Genomic DNA, 12,783 nt, shown 5'->3' on the forward strand with positions numbered 1-12,783 from the left:
CAGGCTTGCGTTTATCGACTGCAGCGCCACTACCGCAAACCAAAAAGGTACTCTTAAAAAAGATTTTAAAATATTCGTTCATTTGTTCATCAGAAATTGTTATTACTGCAGACACACGATTTCAGAATAAAAATTATAAAAAGCGTGTGTTTCTACTGAGGCAGGAAGCCACATTCGAACGTCCCGCCATCTCCATTGCAAACAAACAATGCGTACTCGCTAAGCCTAGCAGCTATGCAAACACAGAAGCAATCTGAAAATTTGGCGCATTTAATCGCTAAAATTTTGTCATGCGGGCATCTTCAGAGAAAGCGAAAGCTTCGTGCGCCTTTATTTTGCCGTGATCGTGAGGCATAGCGTATCGGCAACGACGAATCGGTGGCGAAGCGAGAGGCCTCGCTTCGATGGGCGCCGCCATGTTGCCTGAACGTAGAGCGGCGTTGGGGCGCACGCTATTTCGGCAAAATAGCGTTCGCCGTTAACGTTAGCCCAAGACGTAAGGCGGCCTTGCGCACTTCGACGCCCCAAACTTCTTGGGGCCCCCAATCGGGGCCCCCTGTTCTAAAACTCCCCATTCTTTCGTCAAGCAAGCAAACCGCCGGCGAAACTGCCAGGCCGTGGCCATCATTGTGGCACAGCTCAGTAAACTGGACAACAGCCGCTCACAAAGCGCGCATTCTATACGCCTCTGGTATGAAATAACTAACAGCGGGCAGGCGTGGGTGTGCACACGGGTTCACGTCAGCTTTATAGGCGCTGAGCTGGAAAGACAGATGTGTGGCGGCATCAGTCTACGCCAGCAAATCGAAATCACTCTGCATGGTTGAAACGCAATTTTAAGCTAAAACTGTAAGTCATCACTGAGAACACTTTACATGTTGTAAACTGCTAATTACGTGGTTTAACGTCCCGAAGCGACACATGAACAATGAGGGACGCTACAGTGAAGGGGTTCGGATTAGTTGAGGCCATCTGAGGTTCATTAACGTGCGTTGACATCGCACAACACATTGGCGTTTTCGCATTCCGCCTCAATCGAAATACGGCCGCCGCGGCCAGGATCAAACCCGCGACCTTGGGATCGGCAGCTAAATGCCAAAGACTCTGGGCAACTGCGGCGGGTTCTTTGCATATTGATGCGATAGCATTAAAGGACCCGAGTCGCAAAAAAAAAACGGTGTTGGCGGTGCCGTCGGCGGGACGGAGAAATTACAAGCAATCGACAGGTTCATGAGGTGACAGCCACATGACATTGCGCGGGTAATTCAAAAATTATAAAAAACAGGAATTGCCCAAAAAAACGACGCGGAACAAGCGAGAAGAAGCACGCGGGACGAGTGCAGTCCCGTCCCTAGTGCTTCTTCTGGCCTGTCCCGTCCTTTTTTTGCGCAGTTCGTGTTTTTTATATCTCGTACCAACTATAGCCCCTCACCGCACTCTTCTGTAATCCGAACATCCCACTGCGATCACTCTCTTCCTTCCCGTATATACAGGAAGCTTCACCCAAGACTTTACAAAAATTTTTAAAATAGAGCTATAATAGCGCTTTTTTCGGCATAGCATTGTCAGCGGTGTAGTACGTCAGAATACAGCTAAGACGTGCTAACTACCAGGCTGGTTAACTAATATTGAATTGTTAACCTTTTAACTATTACCGTTAGTCTTCTTTATTACCGAGGTGCGTGTAACCCACCGTAATGAATATCCATATCAGTTTTTACAATTTCCAAAACGTGGCTACCCTCGATGCTGTGGCCCAAAAACTTTTGGTTATTTCGACGAGTTATTTGCACTGGAAAGGTTGCTTTGCCTGCAAGCTCCTCGACATCGCATGTATTTTGGCGCGATGTAGCCAACATTTGTTGGGCCACAGCGCCGAGAGCCCAACATTGTGTAAAGTCTCAGGTGAAACACCCTGTATATGCTGCTCCGCCTCCTGCGCTGGCTTAGATCGCGCTCGGCTGCTGATCCGAAAGACACGGGTTCGACTCCGGCCGCGGCGGTCGAATTTTGATGAAGGTGAAATTCTAGAGGCCCGTGTGCTGTCCGATGTCAGTGCACGTTAAAGAACCCCCGGTTGTGGAAATTTCCGGAGCCCTTGACTACGGCGTCCCTCATAGCTGGAGTCGCTTTTGGACGTTAAACAACCATAAACGAAACGTATATGCTGCTCCGTCAACGCGCAGAACCTACATGATGAAAAATAGAAATTAGTGCTAGCGTAATCACATTGGTCGCGAACTTCTTTAGGACGTTAATATATGCAAATTAAAGTAACTGCCGTGAAAAATCGAGGTGAATTAGCGGGATTCTACCCAAAGGCACAAACGCTCGTTGGTTTAAGTGGAATAGAGGTCGACCTGGTAAAGGCGTTGTGGTCTTTGCCTGGGTGGTGTCTTAAGGACATGTGCTGATGTGTGCGTAGTAAATTATTAGTATGCTGATTGGTGATCAATTCAAACACATTATTTTGATTTCTCAGATGGTCCACTGTATACTGGAACGGTTTGATGCGTGTGTATGTGGGATGTATCGATGTACAAATTCGGACATCACTATTCGAGGATAGAGGGAGGTAGAAACCCGCCGCGGGGCCGCGGAGTGCGCCCCCACGTGCTGATGCGATACTACGTTGGAGGGGCGCTGCGATCCCGTTTTTCTGCCGAGAAAGCGGACCCCCCCGGAAACAGATTCGGAAGCATAGATTTGAAAGCATAGATTTCAAAGCATAGATTCGGAAGCATAGATTCGGGAGCACAGATTGGAGAGCATAGATTCGAAAGCATAGATTCGGAAGCACAGATTGGAGAGCATAGATTCGAAAGCATAGATTCGAAAGCATAGATTCGAAACCGTATATTCAGGAACACAGACTCGGAAGCGTAGATTCGGAAGCGTAGATTCAGAAACATAGATTCGGAAGCGTAGATTCAGAAACATAGATTCGGAAGCGTAGATTCGGAAGCGTAGATTCGGAAGCGTAGATTCGGAAGCGTAGATTCGGAAACATAGATTCGGAAACGTAGATTAAGAAATATGGATTCTGGTATATAGATTCGGAAACATATATAGACCTTCGGAAACATAGATTCAATTTCATGTGAAGCACAGTGTCCGGAGCTGGTCGGTTTTTGTTTTTCGTAAATACGGAGCATTCCATTCCATTTACTTTTTTTCATGCGCTGCTTTGGGGCTTCAAATTTGAAGTTTTGCTTATGATGGAAACATACAACGACGTTGGTTAAACAATACGTTACGATAAGAGGCCCCGAAGTGAAAACTGTAGAGGGGGGGGGGGCTCTTCTAACAATAAGCACATCACAGGGTGATACAAAATGCAGCAAAGGGTGATAACTTTAGTACATTAATTAAAATTTTAAATTAGCAGCAGCAAGCAAATAGCCAAAAGCAGTGAAGATAAAGCACTTCTATTAGTTCATTACGCATCATTCAATATCCTCATGAAATGCTCTTTAATGCGAGTCTGAATTAATTTCAAGCAGAGGATAATTTAATTTCAAAGGGCAAAGTGCTCCAAAGTGATAGGCCAGCAAATTTACTGGTAAATTTGCTATAGTTTTAACCTTAGGAAGAAAATAATTACATAGCTAAGAAAAATTTGCAGTGGCTTAGCTCAGCTATGCCAGGATATATGTAGCGTGAGGTGAGGGCGAGGTGTCCACATCTCGGTGGACACTTGAACCAGAATGAAGGTGCATAACTGTCCTCTTGGAACAGTGGGCACCTCAACCGTGTTTTAAGCTAAGGGGCGGTAGTGACAGGTATGCGCTGCATGCGTTGGCATTGACAACGTTGTGCCATAAACGCGGCGCTGAAGCCAAAGGCCGTCGGCGTTCGTTGTGTTCATTGGTGTTGGCGTTGACCACGGTTTGCACTCCGATAATTTTAAGGAAAGGAAGTGCGCATAATGGCTCCCTGGGTCAGTGGACGCCTGAATCGGGCTTATAGGTATGTGGGGTAATGAAATAGAGATGTGGGCTTCAGACACTGACAAGGTTGTGCCAGAAACGCGGCGATGAAGCCATAGACCATCGGCGTTCATTGTGTTCATTGGCGTTGGCGTTGTCAACGTTTTACAATCCGATCATTTTAAGGAAAGGAAGGCGAGCGCGCGCTGCGTGGCACGCCAGCTGTGCGCCGTGTGACGTCATTGCTCCTCGCGCATGCGCAGCACGGCTCTCCAGGAGCCACGCGAAATGCTCAACCTCGGCCAGTGTAGCTCACGCTACAATAACTTGTGTTATTTTTATTATTGAGGTCACCAACGACTGCATAGGTTATTGAGGTCACCAACGTCCTCATAGCGCGAATAACTTTCTCTCAGATTTTGGGGCGCATGTCACTTGCGACCTTCCCCTTTACTCCGTTGTCTGGCCACCTTCCACCGATAAACCTTTAAATGTGGGGTCCGTTCAGTTTCGAGCATAAATAATTTTACAAAAAAAAGTGCGTTGGTGGCCGGAGCATCGGCTGTTGCAGCCGGATGCGCAGGGCCTCTATCTGTTGCATATGTAATGCGTATAGTGCTGTGCTGCAGCAGTGATTGTTTGGGTGGCGTCGCGCATGGCCTTCCCCGGCGCATGCACAGAAGTCGAGTCCTCGCCTGACGAATGCATGTGCTGCGTTGCTCTCGCAGGTACGGGCTGGAGCCGTCTTTCCAGTCGTGCACAATCGACTGGCGCCACAACGACGCTAGCTACAAGTCGTTCACGGTGGTCTACTTCGTGCTGGGCTTCCTCGTTCCGGCCTGCATAGTGGTCGTCTGCTACCGCACTTCCGCCGCCCACATCCGGGTGCCCAAGCCCACGGTCGTGCGCAGGACTGACATGAACGATGACTTCTGGGCAAACCAGGACTCTGTCACCACGGTGCGAGTACTTTCTGTGCTTTTCCCTCGTCGTGTTAGTCAAAACGTTCGAGGTTTTCTTAGCTCGCTCCTCAAGCTTTCTTTTCCTCTAAACAATTCGTTCATTATCACGTGCAATACTTGGCAAATGCCCTCGTACCATGGCCAAAGGGTAGCTTCTGGCCCAAATAAACAAACATACAGGCAGATATGTAAACATAAAAGAAAGCAAAAATAAAGATGCATACATCGTTAAAAGCGAACAACTCCGGAATAAATGTCAAGCAAACTGCGGGACAAAAATGCGCAGATCAAGGGCGGCAAGCAAATTTCGATGTGTATATATATATTACAGAGCTTAGTGCAAGCATTTACAGGGCACAGTGAAAAATTTTACAACTGTAGTATGAAAACATCATTGTGTTATCAAATGTGTTTTTATTGCTTCGAAAAACTATGGAGTTTTTAAAGCACCGCTAGAAAACTATTCGTTATTTTATCGCCATCAAGGCGAAGGAAACATTCATCGTACTAATTTTTTGTGGGAGGCAACTTGTGGCGAGATGACAAAGTTCCACTAACACCTGACAAGTAATTAAAAAGTTGCAACTAGAAAGTGTAGCTGCTAGGTACTTACTAGGCTATGAACCTATACTCATGTCTTCAGCTGTGTTGAAATACCAAAACGTGAAATTTATTATTTCTATAACAGTAGTTAGTGTTAGTATAATTGAATGCAGGGTAAGTTACTATTCTCAACGCTTGTTTTCGAAGCATCTTATAAAATCCTGAATATTTTAGTTAGTTACGCCTGAAGATTGAGTGCAATTTGAAAAGCGGCTAAGTATGAATGCTAAATACAAAATGCTCTGTTTCCTGAGGTCGGAATAGTTATTACAGACGTTCGTTTCAAGAAGACTGCATAGATCTGTTCCTGCCAAAGCAATTGTAGCTCCTGGTTAACACCTGGGCATAGAAATGAAGACGTTTGTGCAATAATTTCAATACTCATGATGCTAATATATATACTTTTTACAAGAATGAAAGGTCATGAATTTAATGTTTTGTCCTTTATTGCTACACATAAATCACTCATGATTTTTTGTTCTGCGTTAACATTTGCATCAAACTCAGTAAGCTGAAATTGAGACACGCGTATAGTTAACATATATTATAGTATTAGAGAAGCGGAGTCTTTGCGATTAGCATATAACAAGAAAAGTAATCGCCCAACTCTGCAAGACACCTGCATGCATATAGTGCAGTGCGTATGATGTGTCATTAATTACTTCTGATTCGTGAAAACTGCTGCGAGGAGTGCCACACTGTATAAGTTTGTCCTAGAGTAAGCGATGACCTACCTCATCATCAGCTTTGCCTTTGTCAAGAAAAATATCTCCAATTAATTTATTGTAATGAAGCACTACGTTACCAGCGTTTTCGATGAAAACTTCTCTCGAAGCAGAACAGCGGGGAGGTGCAGGAGGCAGGAACAGGGAAACTGGGAAAATGAGAGGCAGTTATGGCAGAATGGAGCGGTCTATGTAGTACAACGGATACTGAAGTCAAAAGACAGGCACATGGTCGGCTTTAAAGATGGGCGTACCTTCAGGGACGGGTGTCCAAGCCTGTGTAACACAAAAACTACACCACCGCTCTTCTACGCGCCGTGCTTGCGCAGTTTCCTTGCGGCACCTAAGACTCGGATAGACAGTGAAACTCCACTTGCTCAGTAGTCATATGAAATGCTATCCTTTCATCAACATATTGAGAGAAGTTGAAGGATTTGTTCTAAATCTGTGCTGTTGTGCATGCAGTACATTGTAATGTTCTGTAGACTTGTAAACTCATTTAGCAAGAATTTTTTTCTTAAATGGTGTTAACTCCTTTGTGAACAATGATCGGTCTGTACATTAGCAGGCGTGATCGGTCACTTCAGTGAAATGTTAAGACAACCGTCGCTATCCTTTGTGGAGGACAGTCGGTTAAGATCGGCGCAGAATGCGATGGTAAAAATAAGATGGCCTGGTGTTGACCCGAGGAGCTAGAAGTTTTCATTAATCAGCCGTATGCTGATACTATGTTGCCTCGTCGCTCTATTTCTAGGTATTGCCATGAAAATCCAGTATTCGTTTAAGTTCCCCATCAACTATGAAATCGTATTCATTGTGAAAATTTTCGGTAGACGCTCAGCAACACAAATTGGCAGACTCTGGGCCAATGAAGGAGCAGGGGGGGGGGGGGGGGGGGGATTGTTACTGCATTTTACTCATTCACTCACTCACTGGCGCTAAATTCGTTAAATAGGGCTGTTGTTAAAGGCATCGGGAAGTACAGAGTGCCTGAAAGGTTCTCAGGCCACAGGTTCTGCTCTTGAGCTGTGTACTGGGCCATTAAAGACACCTCCTAACCTCAGCATCTCGCTGGGGGTTAGGAGAAGTACCGTTCTCACTTCGAAGACCATTGCTTGCTTCACAGAGGTCTTAAAAGCCTGAATAGGATGCTCAAAGCAGACCCTGTAGCCTGGGAACTTGTGTACATATGGTGTTTTTTATTATTATTACCAATAAGATCCTTCAATAATACTGAGTTTTTTTTTCTTTTGAGCCACAACTAGTTTGCATTCCCGATGTACGCTAAACTTTTTTTTAGCTGTCATCACCGACACAGCTTTGGTGCGTATTTTATTTATGGCACAAGTAAGTTCGATCTTTGCTGTGCTTCTTTCTTTGGCGCCAGCAGTGCTTAGCTCTCAGCATTTCAAGAATTAGTTAGAATTGGAAGCCCCGTCGAAGGAGAGTCCTCCTGTCGAAACATAGGATATTGGACTGAGGCTCCCCCACAACCCTAGTACGCTTCGCTTTGTGCTGCCAAGAATTAGTTGAGTTATTCAAACACGGAATGGCATGCCACGAGCATACAGCACAAGTGTTTCGTAATTTTTTTGTTACTGCACTTGTAAATTATATTTTAAAAAACTTTATTATGTTAGTGTTTAAAACACCAAACGTATTCGAAATTACATGTAATTACGCACCCATCCGTTATCAGTTTAATGCTAGATCATTTCTGGTAGATTATCTATTGCAATAAATATAGGCCAGCGGTCTGAAATAGCTCCTCATAAGCATGGTTAGCAGTGTACCTGTGGCATTACTGGTTGGCGGATGTCATGTGCAAGCCACGGATGGAGGTGTTACTGGTACAGTCAGGTGATTATGTCATGAAAGTGGTGGGAACATATATCTTGTGTGTACTAATGGTTGATATTATCTGACGTGTCAATATTAACGCCTCGTAACAACCATAACTAGGCCGGCGTATTATAACCGTTGCTTTCCTTCCATTGTGTTACGTTTTCATCGTCCGCTGCGGCAAATAGGCCAATCCCAACGATAAGAGGGGAGTGGCATCACTTGAGTCAATGATGGAGGCCAAGAACCATAAAAATAGGACAATGTGAATAGTACTGAACCTGGTTGCTCACATTTTTCTATCGTTGCGAGAAAATTCATTTCAAGTTATTCGATGAAAGAGCTTAGAAAGTAACCGGATGACCAACAAATGACAGCCATCATGAGCGAGGCAGAGGAACCTCGCTTCAATAGCCGGCGTGTGGTATCCGCCTTTTTTGACGCGCCTCTTTGCGCGCTAGCAACATTGCAGTCGAGCTCCCAAACCATTTCCGGCTTGGAGTGGAATGCAGTCGGACGTGATTTGATGGTGGCCACTACAGGCTTTTATTTTAGCGAAAATGCTTAAGGAATACATGAGCTTAGCTAGCCGAAGGACTCGTCTATTCTGCACCATCATTTTTACTGCAGACTAAGTGACTGTCAGGGTACGAAAAATTTATTGGTCCACTTAGGCCGGAACAGACACGATAACATTAATAACAAGCGAGTGTGCACACGTGGACATAGCGGTAAAGTTCTTGGAAGGTGTATGTATATACAGTGTGCTAAACGTACAGGTCTCTAGCGCGCCCACTTTTGCGCCGTTGACGACTGTAAATGTTCCATTCGCTGGAATAGAAACACGGGCTACATTCGCTGCTCTGTCGAACGCAAAATCGCGACAGAACTAAGTAACGCGTGTTTCGGTACAGAAAACACGGTTACTAATGCAAAGTCCCTGTGTTTCGCTGCCTTATCCCGCGTGTCCAGCCAAGCGCTGCACTTACGGCGGACGCTTATCATTGCCAATTCAACTCATGGTACTCAGGCCACTCTGTTTATTTTATTTATTTATTTACCACGGTCGGTCGTGGTCGGTCGGTCGCGGTCGGTCGGTCGGTCGGTCGGTCGGTCGGTCGGTCGGTCGGTCGGTCGGTCGGTCGGTCGGTCGGTCGGTCGGTCGGTCGGTCGGTCGGTCGGTCGGTCGGTCGGTCGGTCGGTCGCGGTCGGTCGGTCGGTCGCGGTCGGTCGGTCGCGGTCGGTCCTGAAGGCCTGGGGCATTAGAGAAGGGAGTGGATGATTGGAATAAATACAATACAAAAAGAGAACACGAAGCAGAGAAGTCAATGATTTGCATATACAATGCTGGCTAGTGCGGTTCGAAAATAAGGAATGTCTTCAAAGCTGGCAATCGACCTGGGAAGGTGTCACGAATCTGTCACGACAGGAAGTGACAGATTCGAGAGCACTGTTTAGTTAATAGAGGCTGGGACTGGAGGATTTTCTAGAGACACGTAAGGCTTTACAATTAGATGTATTAAGATCCATTCCCCACAATTCACACCAATTAGTAATAGGAACCATATCATGTGTTGCAAGGCGTTAGTATCATCCGAACCGCTAATTTCACGAAAGACAACACAATCATCAGTCAATAAATGGTTGTTAAAAGATACACGGTCAGGTAGATCAATGGATGTTAAAAGATACACAGTCAGGTAGATCAATAATGTATATTAATAACAACAAAGGACGTAACACGGAGCCCTCAGGCACAGCAGAGCCAACGGAACATAATGAGGAGATTCGATTGTTAGCTGATACAAACTGGGAACGGTTTAAAGGAAATTGTTCTAGCCAAAATAGGAGATTAGGTTGGAGATTTAGTACGGCTAATTTCAAGAGGAGGAGCCGACGACAAGCTTTTTCGAAAGCTTTCTTGAAATCATGAAATCGGCAGTCAGCTATTGAAGCTATAGTCACAGTTTGCAGAGTGAAGGTAACCTGCAAGGCTACAGCCGCACATTCTGCACAGTAAAGCAGCGACGTTCGTGCTCTCCGTTAAAGTGGTAACCGGTTCCAGCACTATTAGCGCGCTTCGTGTTGACTGTAGTGATTCTCAGAGAGGAAGCTTTCAGGGGCGTTTGCTGTCCCACTACGGCTTCTGAATTTGGCTGCCGAGAAGCCACTAAAGCTGTCGCGTATACACCGGGCGCCCCTTCAGACACCGCGCTGATGATTCCGGAAGTCCTCCCGCTGGAAGTGTTCGAAGGGTAGCCCCTATCGTCATCATCCACCGGGTCTGTTTGCGAACAAAAAGAAAGATCTCGATTTATGGAATACCCAGATTTTAATGTCCGTTTTTTTTACAATGAACAGGACACCGCCGCTGCGCATACAGGTGCTAATGATTCGCGACGCGACGGTGAGGTAGCAGTTCGTGATCAGAAACAGCTGCGTTGCTGCTCTTCCTTAGCTAAATTTCTGCGGTACAATTGAAGCGAAAACTGCGGACATGCTGCGATACGAATTCCAGAAGGAGTTTTCGTTGCACTGCGGATATCACAATGGCATTTACGCAGGCTTTTATTTTTGCAGGCATCATCATCATCTTGTCTCGTTGGTGACGTAACAAGGGAACTAAAGTAGTGTAAGCATTGCATGGCAGTGCAGTTACACCTTTTTGTAATGACATTCACATGTTGCACGAGACAGACGCCAGCGCTCAAATTTCCTCATTTCCTCAGATTTCCTCCAGAGACTCTTGTGAATATTTATTTTAGTTTTCGCGCTTCAAGTACAGAGTTCAGCCAAGAAGGATATAGTCTCCATGACACAGACGCTTGCTAGTCAACACCGGCTTGCTGCCCTGGAAACCAAGGGTTGAGGTGTTTTACGGCATTTCTCGGCTGTCCGCAGCATCTTATCGCGCATATTTTCTAGCAGAAACTGATTTGCCACGTTAGCGACTCCAGTCAGTTTCGTAGATACAGGACTAACCACTTCTATATGCCGCTGCCCGAAGAACCCACACAAAAAAGAAAAGGCTATTATCTTGACGACCTAAAGAGTGTTCTAGCCTTGAGGGACAGGCAGGCAGTATACCTCAAGACTGCTTCTTCAATTGTACTCCATCAGCTCTAGGGGCTCCGTTCTTGTAGCTTTTGTTCAGGTGATCTTTTTTTAAGGTTATGCTCTCCCATTTCTCCCTTCGGCTAATTGTTTGCAGCGATTTTTCATTTCGGGACTAAATTCTTCAAAGCTGTCATTTATGCGTTAAATGATGCACTGATTAAATGTAAACAGTGTTCCGTTGGCACCCTTGGAGGAATCAAGATTTTTCGCCGTGCTTACAGGCTCGCACCGAGGTTCAACAAAATTTGAATACACTTCTGTGAAGAACTTCAGAATTTCATCCATAATTGTTCATTATGTTTTTTCTACCGGTGGCGTTACAATCTCACAAAGCGAATCAGGCGCGCTGGATTTCATTTAAACTAGGGAATTTCGTTGCATAGACGATATAGATGAAAACGCCCATGGATCTTAGGGGAGGCTAGAAGCCACGGCCAAATTTACTAGGTACTGTGATAGGGTCAGTGGATGTTCAAGCTCACCTGCAATTCTTCTGGGGAGCGGGTTAGCTCGCGGGAAGGCACGGCTGCTGTGGCCGCTTTTGAATACCGTCGCTGGTTGCTACGTTGTTTTTATGTGCGATGATGACGCCTCTGCGTGCTGCTGCGGCGAAATGGCGCCACGTGTAATGCTGCAGCTTCCACGAGGCCCACTTTCGTAGTCATTGTGGGTATGCGTCCCCTGGATAGGTCTAGGCACCCGAGGTATACCTGCAGTGCAGTCGGGGAGTGGTTTGGCCCGTGTGAAGTCAATCAGAAAACCGTCAGTTCAGTAAAAGCTGTCTGAGTAGTTTTTCGGCAGGATTGCGAAATGCCGTCCGGCGTGCCATAGCGAAGCTGATAAAGCAAATTTTTATCGCTGAAACCATCGACATGCGTCACAAAAAAAGAGGTGATGCTGAGCAGCCATAAAATTCGAGATAGCGAGAATCGCAGGTGGAAGGAACCTTAATAACGCTTGAAAACCGGATAGGCCCATTTTTTCAATACATTTCGCTCTCGTCGATAACCATCGCTTTTTACAATATGCGGCGAGCAAGATGCATCAACAGTTTGAAAAGGTTTGGTTTGGTTTGGTTAATGGGGTTTAACGTCCTAAAGCGACTAAGGCTATGAGAGACGCCGTAGTGGAGGGCTCCGGAAATTTCGACCACCTGGGGTTCTTTAACGTGCACTGACATGGCACAATACACGGGCCTCTAGAATTTCTCCTCCAAAGAAATTCGACCGCCGCGGCCGGGATCGAACCCGCGTCTTTCGGGTCAAGTCTGAAAAGGAGAAAGTGGTAGGGTTTTAACGCACTTAAACAAATACTTGCGGCCGCCGCGGTGGCTCAGCGGTTATGGTGCTCGGCTGCTGACCCAAAAGACGCGGGTTCGATCCCGGCCGCGGCGGCTAGAATTTCTTTGGAGGAGAAATTCTAGAGGCCCGTGTACTGTGCGATGTCAATGCACGGTAAAGAACCCCAGGTGGTCGAAATTTCCGGAGCCCTCCACTACGGCGTCTCTCGTAGTCTTAGTCGCTTTGGGACGTTAAACCCCACAAACCAAACCAAACCAAATACTTGCAAAAGCGCGTGTTTAGAATGGTTGGCTCATGGTTTTCC

General features: G+C 46.1%; 1 protein-coding gene across 1 annotated transcript in view; it reads left to right on the plus strand.

Annotated features, from left to right (window-relative positions):
- LOC149357685 (visual pigment-like receptor peropsin) overlaps positions 1–12,783 on the plus strand; it is a 407,334-nt gene that overhangs the window by 368,694 nt on the left and 25,857 nt on the right. The window contains exon 5 of the mRNA XM_089584832.1: positions 4,658–4,889. Coding sequence (XP_089440958.1) covers positions 4,658–4,889 — 232 coding nt within the window. The remainder of the gene's footprint in view (positions 1–4,657; positions 4,890–12,783) is intronic.

Source organism: Amblyomma mixtum, chromosome 3, assembly GCF_055824585.1.
Source record: "Amblyomma mixtum isolate Tamu chromosome 3, ASM5582458v1, whole genome shotgun sequence".
Taxonomy (NCBI): Eukaryota; Metazoa; Arthropoda; class Arachnida; order Ixodida; family Ixodidae; genus Amblyomma; species Amblyomma mixtum.